We start from the raw sequence: 23,789 nt of genomic DNA on the forward strand, positions 1-23,789 counted from the left end.
AGACTTTAAGGAGAATGTAGTGAAAAGTAATGAGAGAAGAAGCAAGAATACTTGAAAGAGTACAACTTTTCAAAAGTAGGGCAAATCTGTAAGGTTCAGCTTGCATTTGTTTCGTCTACAATACGTGCTCCTCGTTTCCAGCCCTCACTAAGTCATCAAAGGCTCATACCCAAGGTTTCACACAGAAAATCTCAAGTGCCTGTGTTCAGTCTGTGTCTCCGTCGACACGGAAACACACATCCAGTACATGACTGAGTACCAACAACACACACATAGCAGAGTTCAAGCTCATTCAAGTAGACACACAAAGTCCATGCATTCACACACATATGTAAGAGACACGTATAGGCGTACATTTTGAGGAAACATAGGCGATATGAACACAAACATATTATGACGTACACCGGCGCACACACACATACGCACATAAAGAGAGCAACTCAGACCAGACAAGACTATTAAGGAAAACCATTGGAGGAAAGCGGAGAAAGAGAGAGACAGAGAGAGCATAATGAAAAAATGACACATAAAAGAAGATATTTCATGTTCACAAAACTCCACGGCTAGTACCCAGAGCCCGAGAATGCCATGCCCTTGGATGCATAAAGGCTGCACTTTTGGTCACAGAAAAACAGATATTTTTCATTCCAATCCATTGTGGCATCCATTGAATGTACAAGCTGTGCATTCACCTTCAGGCCATAATGTAATACTGTTCCGTTTAAAAGAAACAGTGAGAACAGCATGCTCAGAGCACCGATTGAACTGTGCCACAAAAACATGTACAGAGAAAAATGAAAAGACAGGTAAAATTCTATAGATTTCAAGGCTGAAAAGATACAGCAGATTCTTTGATGAGTTTATGTGGCCCCGCGTAGCACAAAAAAAAACTTTTAAAAGTACATCTCTTCCCTTTCACCGCTTAGAGTGTGTGTGTGTTTCGTCATCTTTAAATGAAGGTAAGGACATATCCTGAGGACAAGCAGGCACAACCTGGTCAATGCATCAATCAAGTTGAGTTTGGAGCATCCAATTTTTGCCAGAGGGAGATCTCAATGCATCACCATTGACAACATGATTTGGGGGCCCATTCAGAGTGACAGGCCGACGATAGCCGACAACGACGACCTCTAGCCCGAGCTACTGCCCATTCACCTCCTACTGGCTGCTCCCCTGTCCTCCAGGGACTGAATTGCCCTGTCGGGCTGTCAGGTGACATCTCAGGACATCCATCCTCTTTAAACGGACTATTTCGCTGGTTCTCTGACATGCTGAAGACAACAGGCACGACCTGCGATTTTATTTTCACACTTGCATGTAATGTGCCGTGTGTGCTTCTAGCACAATGTGACCATAATGCGATTGACAAGGTTGCTTACAAAAGCAACAGCGGTCGCACAAGTACAACTAGAGCTGAGACTTCTGGCTTTCAAAACTTGTCTTCTGATTCATGCTTAAACTATCCATTTCCACTCGGCAGTCACTATTCACAAAACAAAATGCTTCGACTGCAAAGGCTACAAAGCCATTTTCTCAAGTTAAAAATATCAACCTGGTATATCACCATCTTTCATCAATTTTCAACTGTTAGCTTACTCTACTGTTAAAATACAGTGTTATTGTTGAGTCGGCCCCGGTCAACGTGGCTCAAAGAGACTGTAGGCCTACACACTTTCACAACATGGCGAGACTTTTTTTTAAAACCAATTCCTACCGATTGCTAGATGCTAATAGAAGCAATATGTTATTTCATTCCCCTTTTACTAATTAGGTTTGGTCAGCCATACTTGATAACTTTTTCAAATGATTCATGATTTCAGCAGACAGGGCTTCATTATATCAAACAAACAAGGACAAACGAAGTAGAGCCTCCTGCATCACGTGTGTAGGGAATAAACTCCTAGCTGTCATAAGAAAACTGGCTTTTATTTAAGAGTTTAAAGTCTCATAAAAAAGCTACTTGAAGTACACATTACCAACTAGGTGTCATAAAGACTTCCTGGTCAATGCAGCACTACAAAGAGATTGCCGTAATTATAAAAGTGCACTCATAAACAGGTTTGAAAAATGGCCTCTGTATGATAAAATATGACTCTTTTTCAATTAATGTAAGTACAATTTAACACTATGATATTTATTGACAATTACTCAAAGCACAATGCAAATATTGTATATAAAGCTTATAATGTGTGGAAACATACTGGTAACATACTATTTTCTTACACACACACACACACACACACATATATAAACACACACACACACACACACACATATATAAACACACATAGACACAAGCGCACACTAAGAGACAGTGGGTGGTTAATTTGCAACACATACCCTATTGTATTGCATTAGAATTGCAATTTCTAACTTACTGTTGCAATTTGATTATCATGTTTTTGATCATTCCTCTTATTTGTAATTAATCTTTTGTTGTGTAGTGAACAAAGTGGGGAGAACATACGGTGCACATTAGGAAAAATGATCTATTAAAATATAATTGAGTTAAAAATAAGTGGCAGCACAACAATACTGATAGATTGTTTAAAATGTTAATTCATTAATATTCCCACTAAAAACAAACAGAGACAAAAAATGGGCCGCATTATTTAAATCGATGCGTGCTTTTCTAAACCCGGTCCTGTTTCTTTTGAACTCAGCGGCAAATGCTACAAATTTATGCAAAGGATGAACGCAACTGCTTTCAAAGTATTGCTATACTGTACATCAAACAGGGAAGCATACATTAATTAGCATTCAGCTAATTAGGGAACAATTGTATGTTTAAAAAGTTAAAGCCAACAAACACTGTTTGACCGAAAACATTATCACCCAAGAGAAATGTACTATGCTGCAATTGCAAGACAGAAAATAGCATTTGTTTAACTCAACTTGGGCCTTCCTTTTTATCAGAGACTGTGCACTTTGTCTAAGAAAGCTGTGGTTCTTATCCATGTACTGTTTACTAGCAGTTTCTACCTCCTTCTGGAAATGTACCACATTCCTCTGCACCTCTGCTGTCCTTGTACTTCACTCATCTTAAAAGCAGCAAGTGCATTAAATGTTTAAGGTGGTCCATCAGCCCGTGTTTAAGTGTGTCTACTTGATAGCTTCAAGTATGTGAAAATAATAATTAATTACAAAAGAGCTTCCCGAAATATCAAAGCTTATGATCATTGGCCAAAAAAAAGAGGTTTTATATCCTTTCCACTTAAATTCACAGCTCTAGCATTATTAGGTAAACTGCAGTTTGAATTTACATTTTCAGTTAACTGCATCAGTTCCTAGTGAGCAGAACCTATTTGAGACCTCTCACATATTTAGACAAGTGAATGTTAAGCTATAAGATACTTTCCCCTGGAATACAAGGCTGTTGATACATGTACTTGTAGCTGTCAGGAATGAGGCTACGACCTTTCCGTTCCAATTATGTTGAAGTATTTCTGTGGCCACGAACTAATAATTGGCCGGATATCATATTTTATTTTCATCAATGCCCTTTTCATAAAATTTATAAAACGCTTAAGGCTTTTTTAATTGTGCACAAAAAAATATTTTATTACATAAAATCAAGACTATGATTTATTTTCAGTAAATCCTGACTTGCAGTGTGTACACAACTTCTTCTACTACTCAGCTCAGCCTTTGACACAGTGGGCCATAATGTCTTAATCAGCAGTCTGAAGTATTAACTATGTGCGGTGATCATCAGTGATGTGGCTCTTAATTGGTTAATCCGTCAAACAGGTCCTTCTCTACGATGCTCTGAGATGCCTCTCTATTTTCTAATTTCTATAATTATTTAAATGATTTGATTTTATTTAAGCTCTGAATCTTATTAGCTTTTATTATGTGTTTTTTATTGTGAAGCACTCTATCACACTATCTTTGCTTATGAAAGGCGCTATATACATAACTATTTTGTTGTATTTCTACAAACATTATTTCAATATCCATACTACAATAAAGGTTTTGCATGATTTTTAAGACACACATCCAAGTATTGCTATCCTGTAAAACTGTATTGGTGGACCTGGTAATCTTAATTATTGCTTAATTAATTAGTTAATTCGTTAACTGAGACCTCCACATATAAGTAGTCCTGTGTTAGAGAGAGACAAGTTACGAGAGAGACAAATAAAGAGACGGCAAAATAGAATAGATATTCAAAAAGTCTACATGGGCCCCACTGGTTGAATCCTGCTTCCGACATTAAAGAGATAATAGACATCATCCAGTGTTAGTCGCTCCACCTTTCTTTCTGTTACAAATCATTACAAATTCTCAGCGAACAATGCCTTTGTTTTTACCCCCCCTCCATTACCTTTCAGCACTCCTGTTTCCCCATCTCAATCAACCTCCCAAATGTGTGAAGTTAGGGAGCGCAGTGCTGGCAGGTAAAAATCTTAGAAAACAGCAAGTTTATGACATTGTCCTTGGGAAAAAAAATTTCAATGTAAAGATATGAAAACTATGATTAAGGACGGGGGCAGTGTCTTGGCAAGGAGACAGCGACTGGCAGGGCAGCTTTCTCTTTCTTGCTGGAATATATGGCTGCTGTCATCTTAGCACTCCCTTTTATATGAGGGGGGATAAGAACATAACATGAGGTATAATGACTTTTGTGCAGTACAGCTTTTAAAAAAAACAAATTGTAGAAACAATGGATGTTTCAAAGTATCATTCCTTTATTTTAATCTGACATATTTTCCATAAATGTTGCTATTGTGGCTCTCTGGGTTGTGCTAACTGCAAAACAATGTATATATCGTGGCAAGCTGCATGAGCCTCCAACAGGTTTTCTGTGTTTGTTTGTTTTCTCTGTCTTTTACATGAATCTTTTCAAATGCTTGTCACAGACTGAATGTGAACATAGAAAAATGCTACCTGAAACAGTGGAATAGTTTTCAAGTTTCTAAATTGAAAAATTAAAATGATATATGTGGTGTAGTTTTCAACGACTAACACTAACACTGGAGGACTGACTGCAATACTACTCGGAGATATCACATTCTTTCTTATTATTGGATACTTTTTACCCACGGGAACCAGGACCAGATTCAAGTGACGATGTTCCTTTCTGTTTCTACCTACACTTAGTCTTTCCACTTTGATTTGATTTAGCTAGTCATCTGTTTAATCCAGTTTGAATAAGTCCATTGGTCAACTGTCAAAGGGAAATAGAGGACAATATAACCGCAGTGAGAGCCAGCCTCACATATGAAAACATACCAGAGTGAACAAATGAATATGAAGGGTCATTAGGTTATTTCCCTGTAGTCTGCATATCAAGGCTGCCCAGGGTGTGCCTGGTTGTGTATTTAAATTATTAGTTACCTTGTAATGAGCAGTTGGCTTCTTACATAGCAGGATCTGCATCAGTGTATGAATGTGTGTGGGCATGGGTAAATGTGACATGCAGAGTACAGTGTATAGCAGTGTATAGCGCTTTGAGTGGTCCATCCAGTACTCTATTTATGGCAATGTATTTAATCTGTGAGAAATACACAAGGTTGAAATTAAGTGGAATTATCTTTAAGTCTATACTGGCAGTCACTCTCATGACTAATACTACATAATAATGTCATCATCTGCACTAATCAGCAAGTATGTTATGCACCAGTGTCAGGGCTATAGCCAGCTATGGTCACATTCAATTTCAATCCAATAATACAGGTTCAGAACCAAAGAGGTTTTCTAACAAAGGTTAACAAAGCCACTTCACACAGTGTCTCTGTCTTAGTGATCCCCTTAGCCTGTACGCCTGTGGACATTTGGTGCCAGACAGGCTTCTGCCAGCGATACATGTATTTCCACATATTCCACACATATGCACTATGGTGTATTTTAAGTTAGAATTTTAATTTATTTAGATAGATAGATAACGTATTGGACAACAGACTAGTTACACAATGTTGAATATGGTGACTGTCTACAGCCTAGTCATCTAGCTCAAAGATGACTTTCAAGCTATGAGAGGTAATCATCTGCCCATCCTCAGCATGATTTGGTTAGCAGTACAATGTGTTTTGCAGTAATGTGAGAACACTCGAAAACATAGGCACGGTCTTTTAAAACCTCAAGCTTTACATTGTTTCTCAGGGAAAATAAATTCAGCCTTTTCAAACATACAATGTCATAAATGAACGCCAGTCTATCATGTCAACACTTTGCATAAATTAGGTTGCTCTTGAGCGAGTACTAGAACTAAAAACCATGATTCAAAAGAATGTGATTGCTACTTTAGCAAGTTAGACTGAATCTCAGCGCATTCCAGATCTAAAAAAAACAACGTCCAGAAACATTTCACAAATGGTTACTTTCAGTAGAGTACTTGTAAACCACATGTTCCACGCAGTTTTCACGAGAACTTCAGGCACTGCTATTGCTCAATGTCAAAAATGATTTATACTTGTCTAACCCTACATCAAAAATCAAAATAGATATACTTTGCACAAATGACATCTTGACGACTGCTTTCTCTTAAGTAGCTGAAGACCGCAACCTCCACATCCTTTTAGAGAATTCCAGGCTTTCAGTGTCACCCAATGCCAAAAATGAGAGCTATTCGAACAAGCTGAACCCGACGTCAAATATCTCAGCTTAAATTCAAACACACAGACATTTTTTACAAATAGAGCTATCGGCATCCCCACTTGGCAAAAAAAAGGGGAGGAAAAATTCTGCCCTCGCACCTGGTAATCATTACGGAAATGAGAGACAGAAGAGGTTAAAACGCTGTGATGGGGGAAAAAGAAAAGAAATTCACACTTCTGCGCTGGGGCTTGCTAATGTCTCTGACCCCTCCACGCATAAACAGTTTAATTAACATGTATACATAACTTTCACTTTAACTGCTCATGGCATGTCAAATCAAAGTGTCTGTCAAAGCTGTGAAACAGGGAGTTGATACTTTGCAGGTCCTCAGTTCAAATCCAGCTCTGTGTAACTGCTCCAGCTGGCCAGAGAAGCGGGCAATAAGACGCACAGGCAGACAGACAGACAGGCAGGTAGACGGGCAGCCTGCCACTCTGTCAGTTTGATGAGGTAAACACCTCCCAATAAAAGCTTTGACACCCAGCTTTGCTCAACTCGAACTCGACACTACGATGTTTTCAGTGGAAGACAAAATACAAATCCAACCTAGAAGAACTTGATGTACATTTTTATTTAGTCTGACAAGTTTTTTGATTGACCATGTAAACATTCATGAATTTTTATTTTTTATTTTTGAAGTAATACCATGCTGTTCAAGTAAATATTAAGAGCCATAATAATGCACAATGGTAAAAATATAAGTGTAGCCATGGTCTTTCTATAGAAAGACATATAATACATCAAACATAAGGTCAATCTACTTGCATCATTACAGTATGTAGTCTGTGTGTGAGGGTGGGATCGGGGTCAAAGTTTTCTTCCTGTTTCCACCCTGTTGTACATTATTAGGGAAATCGGATCAGTCATACTTTGAGCTATTAGGACTCTCCCTGTTTCTTTCCCCCACACACATCCAGTCAGTTGGGCTGTCATATTGAGCAGGGGACCCCCAAGCCAGCCTGCCTCTACAGTGTGTATGGCAACAGAAGAAAACTGAGAGTGTACACACACATACAAACAGGCACACACTGAGGCCGGCAGGAACACCAGTACTGGTGTGTGATGGCTCAGGAGAGGAGGGAGAGTTATTAGCTTAGCCCTGAACCACCTACTTAATATAGGGGCCGGCGGTGATTGCTAACAGAGCCTGGCAGAGGTGACAGCTTTTGGCCCTGCTTGAGGAAATCCAATTGAAAAGCAGCCAAGAGGAACAACAACCCCGAAACAGATGTTGCTCGCTACCACTGGCGCAACTTGGGTACACACAACCCAGCGGCAACAAACCGCGATGGCAAACCTGACACACAAACATACACACAGCGGACACAGAGTGGAGCACTCACACGTATGCTGTAGAGCCACATGACACTAGAGAAAAACTGCATGTACAGGGGAAGAAAAACCCCTTAAGAACCAGAAATGTCCAGAAACACACAATAAGCTGTGCACGACGCACTGAAGTAATGATCTGCAGAGCTCACCTCTTGCTGCTCTTTCCAGTATTAGCATTACAAATGGCAATTTTATAATTTGACTTTTACCAGATTTTTGTATTATTAATGTTTTAATCCAGTTTGTTTTTTAATTATTAACAAATATAATGAGTTCTAAAGCCCCTTGTAAAGAAAAACTGACCACTGGTGTTGAAAAACCTGAGAACACCACAATAAAATGAATAATTGCATGAAATGTGTTTGGGTTTTCTATTTAACATTCAGAAAACCCTTGTTATGAATGGCACATTTGCAGTCACCATATTGTTGCTTGTGCTTGCTAGGCACAAGCAACAATATGGTGATTGCAATTAGAGCTCATATATACGGCATATATACGGCATATGTACATCCTATCCCAAAAACTCTTCCTGTGTTTTTTAAATGTAAACCAGGCTGTTGTAGGCAGATGAGATAGTTATGGAGGACCTGCTTTTTTATTTAGCAATAAAGTTGTTAAAACATAAACTTAATACGTGAATGGTTCAATATCATATATATATGACGCCTTTGAAATAAAACCACATTAAACTCCACTCCAACACCACTCAGCAACAAACACACTACTATATTGGGCATTTCCCTCCAGTTTAAACATGATTTAAGAATCTAACTATATGAATCCAAGGTCAGTGAGGAGGTTTTTTTCTTTTTTTTTTATGATGGGGCAACAAAACACTACACTGGCTGCTAACCCAGAATTGGATTGGAATTGAGAGGAAAAAAAAAAAAAAAAAAAAAAAGCAAAAAACGAAAAAGAAAAATCAGGGAAGAGTTTGTAGGTCTGTTAAAAACATCTATATTGAGCGGAGGCCAAAACAACACATTTCCCACCAGAGACTCAACCCAACCATCCATCCATCTATCCCTCTTTTCTTTTTTAACATCTCTGGGAGGGCATTTCAGTGAAAACATAACACGCAGGCCCTCAAATCATTACAGCCCCTTGCTCCAATATTAATTGAGTTTGGCAAGGTTGAGCATGCCTCAGTCATAATAACATTCATTTATTTTTTTGTAGTACCGCTACTGCAAAAGAGTATGGCGGACGGAGGGGAGGGAGAGGGAGAGAGAGAGAGAGAGAGAGAGAGAGAGAGAGAGAGAGAGAGGTGGGGAAAAATGGGCTAAAATCAATTCTGACATATCTTTATTGCCAGTCGATGACAAACGACTGCACATTTGCCATTGCTCTGGCATTGTGTCAGTGTATGTCATATCGATTTTACATCAGATGGACAAATGTTATTGATGAAGCGACCAAGTAACAGATGAGCACTCTATTTTACTTGTTTTAACGTTTAAATACACTAGAATGATGGGGGATGAACGGGTGATAGACTCGTGTAGCGAATCTTTCCATTTGCTAATACACATGACTTTTTTTTTTCTTCTACTTCTTCTTCTTCTTTAAAATTAACTCAATTCTGAGGCGTTTACACAAACCGGGCCTGTTGGGATTGGGTAACTACACCCTGAACCTGATCACACTGCACACATGTGGAAATGTAATGTGGGGGGGGGGGAAGAGAGTGAACTGTAAACAAACTAGCTTTTAAACAAGACAATTTAGGGTTGCGTGTCTTAGGCGCCAAGCAAAACACAGCCATGGAAAACTGATACAAACTTTTAACACATGGGTCAAAGCAGAAGTCTTTGAACTGGCGAGTGAAAGCATGCAGTCAGTGCAGAGAGCTGTTTAATTAAAAATACTTAGGTATCCAACGGGCCTTTCTGTGGCGCCCCCTTGTCAAATTGTATGTGATCCCGCTGTCAATCTCACAGTGTGTTTTCTAATTGCATAGTTTTCCACTGACAACGAGGAAAAAATGTTGGCAGTGAATAAGTCCTGAAAAACAGCAGCTGGGGACTGGGTTTGGTTTATAGGAACTATACACATGGACACACACGTGCGTCCACATACATACATGGGCTCTGTTGCACTGTACGGTGCTCAAGTTATTAATAATAACATCTGTACTGTAGATACACATAAATGTTTATACCCTGAGTCTATACACATGCAGTAGATATGTATGCAGTTACAGTACAATCCAACATTTAGATATATGGATATAAATTCATCCACAAACTTATACTGCACACTAACAACTTTGTTCTCACATTAATGAGAGAAATGATCGTGATTATGCCAACAGGGCAGAGAAGGTTAGCCAATGGTGACGATAGTTTGTGAAGCACAAAAAGGTAGTCTAACCCCAGCTGCATTTTCACTTGGATGACACATTATTGATTGCACAATGACATATTACAGTATACTGTGTAAGTCTGTGTGTAAGGGTGGGGTCAAAGTTTTTGTTCCGTTTTCTGTACCACTTGTACATCACTAAGACATTTGGATCACTCATTCTTTGACACACACACATCCAGTCAGTTAGACTGTCATCTTGAGGAGGGGACGGGAGCCCCATGCCAGCCTGCCTCTAAAGGGTCAGGGACAAAAGGTATCAGTGTAACAGTATTTTTTTTCTCCTAGGCAGTGAGGAACTTCACTAGGAAGTCATAATGCACACTATTTCCCCAGTATATGCACCCTAGCACACCCTTACTGTCCCACCTGCAAACACAATCTTCCGAACACATAACCTAGCCAAAGGTATAGTTTCTAGCAATCAATGACGAGTAAGAAATTTACCTATACACTACTTGTACTATGCGAGTGTGCCTAACCTGTGGAAAGAAATATGTGGAACCGTGTTTTTTGCATACAGATTGTACACTTTGCTCAAGGAACAATGGAGTTCATCCTTGGTCTGTTCTTGTTGAGCTGATGTGTGAAGTGTCCAGTTATTCATATGCACACATTCTTAGGCCTGAAAGCAAATTTACAATCACCTGACAGATGCATGTGCACACACAAAGACACACCTTACACATACATACATACATACATACATTGGAACGGAATACCTAAAATTGCACCTCTGACAAGACTGTTGCAGTGCCCTAACAATGACAAATGGGTGCAATATGCAAAGTCTGAACAAGTTGCTTTTGGGGACAAAACAGGAAAAAAGATTGCTCCAGGTACCATTATGGGATGCATTTGCTCTCCTGTTTCCCAGCTGAGGTGAGCCGAGCTGAGGTTAATGGCATGTGTCAAGATCGAGAAGTGTGTAGGAGAGAGAGAGAGAGAGAGAGAGAGAGAGAGAGAGAGAGAGAATCTTTCACTTTTTTAGTGGTGTGAATTGTGTGATGCATTATAGTGCCGTATCTGTGACCTTGTATTTGTTTGTAATGTAAATGACAAGAGATACATTTGGATACACTTTAACAGATACAAAGTCACTCTGAATGTAAGCAGTACTATTATTTTTTAATTAAATGTGTGTATATGTGTCGTATTTTTTATGTAATAGATAACTGCAAGTAGAACGCGCTCATAAAGAAATTGCAAAACAACCCTTACATTTCCTACTATCACGATACAGCAGCAGCTGCACACACCTCTCATGTCACTGTCTGCTTCTGTCTTGCGTCTTTAAAAAGTTGAAATAATACCTTAAAACATATCTTCAAATCTTCTTTGGGCAAAATGTTAAACAAAACAAAGAGACTTCTAGGATTAAAATGAATGATCAGTAGCCTGAAATTACAAAAACGTACAGTTTGTAAGAGGAGCTGAAAAAACTGTGTGCATGTCTAAGTGTAATATTTGGGTCGTATGCGTGTCTGTCTTCATGTACTCGTGTCTGTATAAACCCACTTCTATGTGTCTCTGTATACATGTATTTGAGTGTGTGTACATGAGTGTGCGCATGTGCTACAGCACCTCCGTGGTGGCAGGGTGTATCCATCATGATAAACCGGCAGACGCGGCAACTGTCACATGCAATCACACTTCACTACGGTTCGCAGGACTTCAAAGTGAAAATGAATGGTAGTTCATCGACATGAAGACTTCATATATCTTCGTTTTTTTGCTTTCCCTCTCTTTTATTTTTTGGAGCAGACTTGACTATTTTCTCCCAGCCCCCCTTTTGATGTGATCACTTGTGTTTTTGTCACTGTCTGAAATGCATGGCAGGACACGGAGTTTGGAAAAAAAACAAAAAAGAAATATATTCTTTACATCATTTTCTATTAGGGAATTTAAAATCTGTAAATCTTAGGGGTTTGTTTTTATATTCACATTTACATATGGGAGAGAGAATGTATGAGAGAAGCTATGGAAGTAATGTAACTACCAGAGGGCAAAACGAGCTCAGCAATGAGTCATACTATATATATCCTTATCAAGATCTTTTGATTCATGTTTTGGCCACAAACAACTCCTAACAGAGCGACATGAGCATCCCAGTGCAGTCCTATCAATGATCACCTGTCAAATTTAATATATTTAATATAATTATTATATATTAAAAAATATTTTTCCATGTTTGCTGAAATAAAAAAGAACATCAATATATTCACAACACATTCACATTAAAAAAGCCCTTTGATTAGATGTTTAATACATTTAAAGGCAAGACTATGTTCAATGTCAACAGAGTGTAATATTGGAAATGAATAAAGAAATGAATGCCTTGATAAAAATGCAGCAAATGACTCAAAAACACCTTTTATGATTGAAGATCTGTCTGGCATTAAGCTCTAATTGAACATGGCAAGTGTTAAATGTGATAATCATCAAATTTGTAACCACTAGAAAGTCAAATGAGCCATAATAATGCCAGTGCTGCAGCTGCTGCAGCTCTCTTGCACCACAGTAAGACTTGCCTTTAATCTAGTAATGACTCTGAAATGACACCGTGCTTTAAAAAACGGTGGAGATGAGGCTATAGGTCTCTCTGCCTCCCTCCCTCCCTCCCCTTTTCTCCCTCTCTCTGTCCGGGCCCAGGCCCTGCTCTTGCTCTCAAGCCGTTTGATTGGCACATGCTTTCACTTAATGAGGGATAATTACTAAGGAAAACAAGTGGGAGACCACATCTGCTCAATGTAAAAAGAAGTCCAGGCCTGGTGCAATCTGTCAGAGAGGCTTTCAGGTTCTGTGTGTGTGAATGTTTTACCCACCTTCACCGGCCTCCCATTCCAACTCAAACCCACCAGGACCCTCCCCTCCACCCTGTCCCGACAAGAAGCAGATTAATAGGAATCAGCATGTGCCTGTAAACACTCACCGGGAAGAGTGTATATCTCTGTGCGTTGACGCGCATAGGAAATGACCTAGGGTATCTGTCGGGGGCAAGGCAGGGGCCACAGCAGGAAGGGCAAGAGGCCAGTTGGGACGATCAACATCAACATCCCAATCAGTGTCCTGCTGCCAGAGCTGTTGTTCCCCAGCTCCCATCGCCACTGTTTTGTTTACTTTCACACAATGCTGTAATGGTAGTTAAATACACAGGTAGCCGCCCTGCTCCCCAGACACCTCCACACACTGTCCATAAATCATCTGTGCATGGGATTTACATTGTGCTAAATGCTTTCTTAATGACCTGCCCATGTTTACAGGTAGTTGTCTTGATTATTGTTTAACACTAGTACTGTACAATGTTAAAGGGCCCTTGTCATGTTTCAATGGAGTTACTGTCAAAAATGAATTTTGCTTGACTGGTAAAATTATAATTGATGGCATTTGTGAAATAGACCTTAATTTAAGAAGACGTGTATGCGTGTACATTTCAGAATTTACTATTCTGAATGTTTAAGTTAATTAATGCTCAGCCTCTCAACAAAGGATAATTTACATCTTGCCTCAATCAACCTCCAACACTATCTTTTAATTCTTAATCGCTGTGTAAGTATAAAGACATGAGATGTACAATTTCAATTTGTTTAGTCAATTAAACAATATTATCTCAGCTTTGTTTTAAGCAGGTTGTTTATCATAGCAACTAAATATCAAATCAAAAAGCACAACTGCCCTTGACAATGCCAGTCTTTATAAATTAGTATATGTAGAGAAACACTCCTCTTCTCTTTTTCAGTCAGACATGTATCATTATAGAGATAAATGATCCCAGTGGCCAGCTGACTCAGTACAAATTTGAATTTCCAATTCATTAAATAGTAATATATCTCAAGTATGTTTGGTATAAACCATCTAATACTAATTTTGAACAGAACTTTGAACAGACTTGACAATAGAAAAAGAAACATAAAGCCTGAGTGATGTGGGATTAAGAACAGGAGACCTTTACCAGACCTAAATAGAGATCAATTCAGCTGCTATTATTTGTCTGAGATTGTAAGCATGTTTTTTTTTGTGTTTTTTTTTTAATCAAACTGCACAAGCTCTCTCATTTTAGAAAGCACCTTATAAGTTGAAAATTACCAATTAATTACATCATTTGATAACAAAGCAGCAGAACATAATCGCATTTTCCATATATTGAAATGATTTAAAAAAGAGAAGAGAGACAGCAGCGTTTATTTGCTTTAACATTAATGTAGCAGATAGAAAATGGCTTATATGTAAACTGGAGCTGATATTTGACAGCCTTTTAACCTCCCGGCACCGTCAACCCCTCCACCAATCCATCCAACCACCTCCTTACCACCCACCCACTAGAAGAACAACAGGGTTTTGCTTTCTTGCCCTGTGCTGACCCAGTTCTCACTAATTACCCGCAAAGTATACATCAAAGCGGGACAAATCTACAGCTCTGCTGCGACGTGGCAGGGTAAGGAAAACCAGGGCAATCCCAACCTAGTCACCACCAGCCATCACTGATATGTGTGAGTTTGTGTGTGTGTGTGTGTGTGCACAAGTGAAGTGGTGTCAACCAATACAAAAGGCTAGGCAGTGAACTTATAAATAGAGCGGTCATTGTTTCGACGTGGGTAATTTTGGGTGTCGGAGTTGTTCCTGACGCTGCTGGCTGTCTGGGTTGGATGAGGGGGGCGGGGGTGGCAAGAAGAGAAGGAGTGAGGTCACAAAGTTGGGAGTCAGCTGACGGGATAACACGCCTGTTGACATGCATACGCACAAGCAAACAACTATAAACACAGGCATATTAATAAATGTGCATCAAAGCACCAACGAAGTAGTGAAATGAAAGTACTTTCTCTCTCCCTCTCTCTCTCTCACACACACACACACACACACACAGTGCAGACATACAGGTATGATAGGGCAGGGGCAAAGGGGATGGTTTGCTTTCTTATGACACAGGCTATTACTAAATTGAGCTGGCAGGTAATTCTAAGGCAAATAAATGCCAGCGGGTTTAACACAAGGAGAGGTCTTAGGGGTGTCGGTGTGAGCAATGACAGGAATTCTCTCGCCTCTTTTGACAGGAAGCCTATTATTCTCACCGCTTTATTTTCCCAGGCCAGTTTTTAAAAAACTGATCTCTCCGATAGTAATTTCATTCACACCCCCCCCCCCAACCCAAAAAAATCAGTCCTCCTTCATCTGAATTACCGCTGCTCTTTGCTCTTTTTTGGTTGTCCGTCTCTTCACTCCCAGACAGCAGAAGAGAACATAGGTTGACTTTTTTTTACCAGCTTCTTTCACGGACTCCTTTTCAGTTCATTTCAATAGTACTTATTTTTTTTACAAGGGCTTTTCCACACAACCTTGATGGTAATATCTTGAATTAATCCTCTGTCTATAAGACATCCTCCCTTTAAGCAGATGAACAAACAGCATTCGGAGATTTAGAGGAATAGAGCTCTAATGTGAATACTGTGCAAACTTTAAAAAACAAACAAACGTACAAATACAGCAAAAGATGAAAAGACAAAAAGAAAAAAAAAAGTACAAGTAGAGACAAAACACACTATAAATACACTACTTAAAAAGCGGTGCTACATCCTCATTATAAGTGCCATCTCAGAGAAGCGTGGTGGGAGTCAGTGCTGACCTTGGTATCCCGTTTGAATATTGTTTTAATGCTGCGGCTGGTAATTGAGGATGCAACGCAAACAGTGGACTCCTTTTCAAAGGGAAAGTTATTTTCTCAGGCAATGGGAATGCAAACAATGATATTGTGCATTTATTTGTTTGTTTTCTAACCCCACCTCATAATTATCCAAGACACTAATTAAAATAGGGATTTATAAATAAATCTCGATGATTTTACCTATGACTACATTAACTTAAAAGTTTTCATCACCCTTGCAGTTTTTCTGTAATTCCGTAGGCATAATACTTGAAAATCTTTTCATGGTCTTTAAACATTATTAAACATTATTTTTAATAATCTTATTAAACACGTGTATGTTAATATTTAATGATTTAATGGCTACTATTAATGTGAAATAATATTTGTAATTTGAAAAAGATTAACATAGTTTAAAGACTGTATTTTTTTAAATGTTGATATAAAACTATTCAAAAGTAATTATTACTGTATTCATTATATATACCGTGTAAGCACATAACACATTTATCTAGTATATAAACATATTGTAGCACCCCATGTAGGTATAATTTTGTCTGCCAGGGATTGAAAAGTCACCTTCAAACACATGTAGAGTATGAGTGTATCCGAGAGCATGTCCCTCAAACAGCATATCATCCAGAATCCAGTCCCAGTGCATCCAGTAAACTCCACTCCACTGGGAGAGATGGCCATTTTTAAAATTGTGCTTGATGTAAGATAAGGAGGTCAAGGGAAGACCGTCGCTGCTTTCTCAAACAATCTACAATGAGAAACATTTCCCATTTCCAAAATCTAACCAGTGAGAGGTTTGCCATGTGTGCATGTGTGTATGCTCCTTCACGTGTCCATGTATGTGTATGTATGCCTATACAGTGTGTGAATAGGCGGCAGGGACTTAGTTATAACCAAGGTTGCTGGAAAATACGCTTTTCTCCTTTTCTGATAACTTTACTATAAAACCACTTATTGAACAGTGAACAACAAAACCAGTGTATCAAATCCTCACGGATTTCCACAACCAATATCTATTCCGTATACATCTGTGAACATTTTTAGAATAGGTTTTATACAAAATATATTTTGTTTAATCACATGCTTACTGCCCTAGATTAGTTGTGTTGGCCACCTTTTTGGAACAGCTGCTTCAACTCCTAAAATAATTCATGAAATATACATTTCTCAGTATGGAGTCTAATTGCTGCTTGATTGGCTTTTCCACCCAGCGGTCAGCACAGTCAGCAGCGACACTGTTGGAATTAAATCCATCATTTAAAAAAGAAAATACTAAATATCGGCTAAATGTTAGCTACTGCAGCTCATTAACAAAAGTATTATTATCAATCCTCAAATGGGAGAGCCTCAGTTCCAACATGGTACAGCAGCAAAAAAAAAAAGAAACAGGGAGGGGAAACGGGAAAGGGAAAATTTGTCTTTGAATGGGCTGGTTGTGCAGGTCCAAAGGAGTGGACTGGAGATGACTGACTGGGGAACTAGATCCAAGTTCTGCTGTTTTTATTTCTTCAGCCAAATGAGAAATTAAAACAACTCCTAACCCCTTGGTCTGTGGGGGGTTGTGAGTAATGGTGACAAGTGGTTACACATACTATACATACACACATGCATGCCTTGACAATACTAAGGGCTATTGCATAAAAAGACGCTCAAGCTGCTCTCCAGAAAATTGGTGCAGGATCATACACGGACACAGACACACATACTCCACCGTTACCTCTTGGTGGCTTTTGGCTGACGCTCAGCAAAGCCAGCCAAAACTATTTTCATCCACTGGTTTCGTCTCTGCTTTTGCTCTCCCGATTTTTTTGACGTTTCTTCTTACCTGGCCAATTTAACAGTGAATGCTCTCTAATTCTGCACTGGACAATATGGGGTTAGAGTTAAAATAAAGGTTGAATAATATTTTGGGCACATATTTTTGATTCCCCAGCTTTTTAGGATGCATGAATCACACTGCTAGACAACAGCAAAAGTACATCACACCTGATTAATAAGTGACAGTGTTAAGACAAAACAGAGACCCCAATATGGATCCACTTACACGTGATTTATTTAGTTTTCCAGTTCAACAACAAGTATGGAGATGGTTTTACTCCGGCTTTTACGAGAGCCTCAAAACTGCAGGTTGCCTCAAGGTAATATTAAGGGCGCACTTTCTCCCACTTATAGTATATAGGAAAGTTTTCACTCCTGCCTACCGCCTGTTAAAGCCTAAATATCTAAATAAGGGTTCCCGTAAAAATCATCAGGCCTCATTCACAGATGTTTTGTTGGTTTTACTCTGTCTGCAAAAAACAAGTAGCAGGAAAAATAAACAAAACCCTACATCTGATTTGTATGCCATTTACAGATCACTGACTTGTTCTTATACATGGAAATCTTTTGGAACCAAGATTAACTTTAAAAACAGAGGTATGTCATTAGCATAAGTAAACACTAACAAAACTTATTCAAATGTAGCAGTGTGTAATGCATGTGTGCAGATCTGTTTTTCTATGATAAGACAGGTCTCAGCGTGGTCCAATATCTAGTGTAAGGGTGTAATTTCTATTACACTGTCGAAACATAAACAAAACTATATGGCAACATGTTGAAAATGCTAGCTCTATTGGATTGTATTTTTTAAATTTACATGTGATCCTGACCATCTGTAAGTTTTGTTTTCAAAAATCAGAAAATACTGAAGCACAATTAAAATTGTCTGTGCATATGAACTTTTTTTTTATGTTGAGGCCGGCCGGCTATGAGGTCTGGAAATGCATACACACCATTGGTGGAAAGATTTCACCTTAATGGGGCAAGTGAGAATGGTTATGAGTCATAAAAGGCTGATACTGATTAGCTAATCAAATTCATGCCAGAACTGACAGACGTTTCTCCACATTTCCATTTAGTATAAAGCATCCGAAGTGGAACAATAATTCAGAGTTCAGAGTTCCTGCAGTTTACGTTGGTCAGGAGCTCTTCAATGATCCATAAAAATCACCAAAAAAAAGTCTCACAGCAAAACTGAAGTGGCACATATTTTGAGCAGAAGAAACAATAACAATATCTCAATATATTCAATATACAAATATAGAATAAGAAATGATCCCCTAACAACAAGTAAAAAAGACAGTCAATTTAATTCAATGAGGAACTAATGTAAAAAGATATTTTTTTAATCAGATTTTACAAACAGTATTTTTCAGCTGTGGTTAGTGACATACCTGGCTGATAAAAGGCTGATAAACTCCCAATACTACAGTCTGAGCATATACCTTTCTAGTAGCGATAATGCCATGCTTTGTGCTCTAAGCTTAACTGGGAATAGAACCATCGACCTCAGTAGGAGTACAAATACAATTTTGTAGTAAGTGAGCTACAGGACAGATAAAAAAAAACAATCACTTCAGATGCTGTAAAAGCATTGCTTACTCACACAACAAATCTCCCATACGGCAAAAATCAATAAGGAGAGCAACACTCTATTGATCATATCTATATCTTGGATACACTCTGATGTCATGCTCCACTAGCCAAGTGTGAGAGTGTGTGAGTGTGTGTGTGTGTTTAATGGAAGCAAGGTGGTGCCGCATAGGTTTTAATGGAAACACCATTCATTTTGAATTAAAACAATTCCAACTCAGATAAAAGGTTACTTTCACTGTCAATTATTGGACGTCTAATAAAGCTTTGGGTGGTCTAATGTGAATCAGTGCCTTATTTGAGACCCCACATTCGACTTGTGACTACTGATAGCCTCATGATAATGACAAGCAAACACTAATGGAATATGTAACAAGCAGTTACACAGATAGAGTTTGAAATAATTACACTTATTAACAAAATGTGCTTGTGAATCTGAAAAGGTCCTGAAAGAGAGCTTTTCATGTGCTCATTAAAATTACAATTTGAAGAAATTATTAAATACTGAACTAATACACAATTTCTGCATTAGTCATAAACATATACAATATGTCATATTTAACTTTGAGTGAACTGGTACATTTCACTTTTAAAGCTTTACTGAATGCCTGTGAAATGTTGCTATCACTCACCAGTCTGTTCATTTCAATAAGAAAGGTGAAAACATTGTTGTCATCAGTTTCTGTGACATAAAAGACCATAATGCGATATGAATGAAATGGCTCAGATAAATTCTCTCATTGATTTCTCTATATTTCCACAGTGTAATGGTAAGGCACAGGGTTGCCCTCCACAGGCAGCAAGCCGACATAACAGAAATAACAGTACGCCTCCTTGACAAATACCTTGCCTGCAAAGTTACCAAAACAAACCACAGGGAGTCACTTGTACTCTCAGCAACTTGCGGTAGACAATCGTTACCCTAACATTTTCTTTCCGACTCCCTAACTTCCTTCACCTCTCTACTTTGTTTTCTCCCTCTCCCCTTTTCTCTTGCCCCCCCACCACCTCCCTCTGCAGCTCAAAGTTATTGATAGTTTAAAGTTATGGGCTAATAATAAGATGGACACTGCATGGCCAGGAGCCTATTATTCCCAGGTAATGGATAGTGCAGAGGTTTTGAATGACATTGCCCAGAGATTGGATGACGAAGGGTGGAGCGATTTATGGGCTACCCAAAGAGCCCCTCGTCCCCCTTCTCTCTCTCCCTCTGTCTTGTTCTCACACACACACCCATGCGCACACACACACAGACACTATTTATCTCTAGCTTGATAAGGAAGCAGATGAGGCATGCCTGTATTTATGGTGAAGATGTTCATAAAAACTACTGGCTCAGACTAGGAAGTTGGAATCGACTTAGGGGATCAGAATATCCACTCAAAACTCTGTATGCACCCCGTTAATGCCGTCCAATGCAAACTACATAAAATACAATTTTGTGTTTTACATGTTCTTGGTTGAAATGAAGCAAGGCATGACATTGTTATAGGTTGATTTTTCGACCATTGGGCTTTGGAAGCATCATAAAACCTTTTAATGTTTGTACAATGATCAAAACTGAGTTTGGTAAAAATCCTGAACATCAAAATAATAACATGTCGCGTACGCTGCAAGAACTAGAGATGCAAATAAGGTGCTTTAAAAGGACCAGTAGAGTAATTAAGGAAAAAGTAAATATGCTCCTTTGTTTCGTTGCTTTTTCAAAGCCAAACATTAAACTTAAATAAATCCTACACATCGGTGATGAAGTGGTAATGAAGTGTAATACATAGAGATATCCTGGATGCTACTTTCACTCAAACTGAGAATCATTTGCCATCGTTTATTAAAACAAGTAAAAAATGAGTGCAGCAGACATGCATTTATGCTCAAAATGGCCTGCTCAGGTGTCTATTGAGAAAAATAACAGGAACAGTAGAGACACTTCAGACGGTGTTGTCAGGATGCTGGGGAAAGCGGGGGAGCAGGGAGGGCATGAGGGAGTGCAATGAAAAAGGCTTGTCAACATTATCTGTTTTATTGATTTAACAGTAAAGCCTTGCCGCTTAAGCTTTATGTTGCTTTGGCTGGCTCCATTGAAAATACAACGGCCGCAAATAAAAAACGATTTCCTAAAAAACTTGAGCATTTTTATTTATTTTTTAAAATGTTTATCTCCTGCCTACGAGCTCAGGTTTTGCATACATTATTGTTGTTACGGTTTCATACATTTCGTCATCTTTATGTGCTCGCTCTCCCAAAGGCATCAGTGGCATTGAGGAGGGTGAGACTGTCGTCTACAGGACCACAGTGGTCTATTGTAATGAAGGCCCTAATCAAGATACTGGATCAATAATAAGGATGAGGACAAAATGGACCATGTTCAAAAGTATATAGCCATGCTAACAGTCCTGTGTGGCTGTATTATTATAATACTAGCACATATCCACTTTGTTCAGCAAAAGCTGAAAAGGAGTCACAGTATTTAATTAAGTGAACAGAAACACAGCCGCAGCAATAAGTACTTTACCTTAAGATGTACGGAGGATTTTAAGCGCTACCACTTTAAGTGTCACTACACCCCATGCAGACCAGAGAGCAGCGGGGTCAGCAGTGTGTCATTGGAGCAGCTTGGAGCCTGGTAGGGTTCCTGTTGTGTCCTGACCTGTTGAGGCCTATCAAAGACACACTATGTAGCTCTATTATGCTAGAGCAGCTGGTTATTACCAGGGGCCTCTTACAGCTACCCAGCAACCCTGTTAACACACATCAACAGACACTTATACAAAACACATGATGACAAAATAATCTGATTTACTTTATTTATTGGCATTGCTTTGCCCTGTGTGGCATGCAAGACCCGGAATAATGTTTGAGGATCCGGTCTTTAAAAAGAGGAAGCAATTGCAATTGTCATCACTAGATTTGTTTTATTTTATTTTTTTTGGGTTGTTGTTATTTGTTTGTTTGGTTTTTTTTACACATGCTTCTATTAAATTAAATAAGACTCATAGGCAGATATAGACAACTGAACAAACAGACAACCAGATGTATGACAGAGAATAGAAATCCACATGGTGTGTTAACATGTGAAGCCATATAATAAGAGCCCAGAAAAAGCTTCTGTATTAATTACTGTGGACATGAAAAACATAATTAGATATGAGGGGGAAACAGTAACTATTTATGGCAACGAAGAGCCTTGCTTAATGATCAGACTGCAGCTAAAACCTCTATTGATTTTCTTGTTAAATATACAGCTCAATTAAAGATACAGTTGATTAAAAGATGGCTACAAATCACAGCAGCGGATCTGAACATGGGTAATGTTGTACCGCCTGCTGCAGTCGGAGAATTACATGATTCACTCTCATCACTGCAGTGCAGTGGGAAATGAGGCTACAGAGGTATTACTCTTTTTCCATGTGAAAACCAATGTTTCTCAAAGTTGTGGCCATTTTCAAATAGAGCTGTGATGCCCACAGGTATACTACTGACAAAACAACCCACTGAATTTCAGTGCTAAAAGCATAAACTCAACGCTGATGAACCACAAACAACAATAATGCTGACCTCTGAATCCATAAAGCAAAAATAATCAAACAAACAATACAAATCGACTTTCCTTGTTAAAATGAAGCACCTGCTTAACACAAGCCAGACCAAGGCTCTCTTTTCTCCTTTCTGCCTCAGCCTTGTCACTGACAAATAAAAACCTTGACAGTCTGTGTACCCTAACCACGAGAGAAGGGCAGAATTACAATGTATAATAGAAAACCTTTCAGTTTCTCATTGAAGACAAAAAAAAGCAGTTTAAAGACTGCTGAAGTTTTTTCAGGTTTAAGTTTAAGCTTCAGCTATAGAATTATTTTGTCTTACAACAGATGCATGGCTGTTTTCAAGAATGTACATTTGTCCACCCAGGCTTTTATTTTTTTTATTTTCTACTGATTCCTGCATATCCCCATGGTCAAGTCTTTAAATTGCAATCTTTCACATGACAAGCTTAAAAAATGATTTTGCCTTCATGACCATTATGCTTATTTTTTCCAAAAGGGACCTTCTCCATTTCAGTGATGAAAAATGTAATTCTACTCTTCTGCTTCTTTATGTGATTATTGCTTAAGTTTCAATATTTATACTTATTATAATTATGTGTGTGTATTTCAGTACCTGCAGAGAGTTGAGGAGAATGAAGATGTAGGCCATGACAATGGAGAAAGGAACCAAGATGCCACACAGCCATGTCAATCCAAGGATGGGCAGCAACACCAACACTGCTTTCACTGCAGCCCTGTGCTCAAACACGCGCACAAACAGAAACAATGACATAGCACAAAAATATAAACATTTACATGCATACTGGCAAACATACACACACACACATAAAATTATAATCAAGCACCCAGCATAAGTGATGAACTGAACTGGTTGACTGGCTGAC

The 23,789-nt window shown here is 38.7% G+C and overlaps 1 protein-coding gene across 6 annotated transcripts in view; it reads right to left on the reverse strand.

Moving 5' to 3' along the window:
* The window catches only part of LOC104928131 (adhesion G-protein coupled receptor D2), an 83,632-nt gene that overhangs the window by 41,572 nt on the left and 18,271 nt on the right, over positions 1-23,789 (reverse strand). For 4 of the 6 annotated variants that reach the window (XM_027289860.1, XM_027289859.1, XM_019256713.2 and 1 more), the window contains exon 20: positions 23,519-23,639. In XM_027289860.1, the coding sequence (XP_027145661.1) occupies positions 23,519-23,639 (121 nt within the window). Of the gene's footprint in view, positions 1-21,200; positions 22,102-23,518; positions 23,640-23,789 lie in introns of those variants that run through there. The other 2 variants (XM_027289863.1, XM_027289862.1) reach the window with 2 other exon arrangements.

Source organism: Larimichthys crocea, chromosome XVII (assembly GCF_000972845.2).
Source record: "Larimichthys crocea isolate SSNF chromosome XVII, L_crocea_2.0, whole genome shotgun sequence".
Lineage (NCBI taxonomy): Eukaryota > Metazoa > Chordata > Actinopteri > Sciaenidae > Larimichthys > Larimichthys crocea.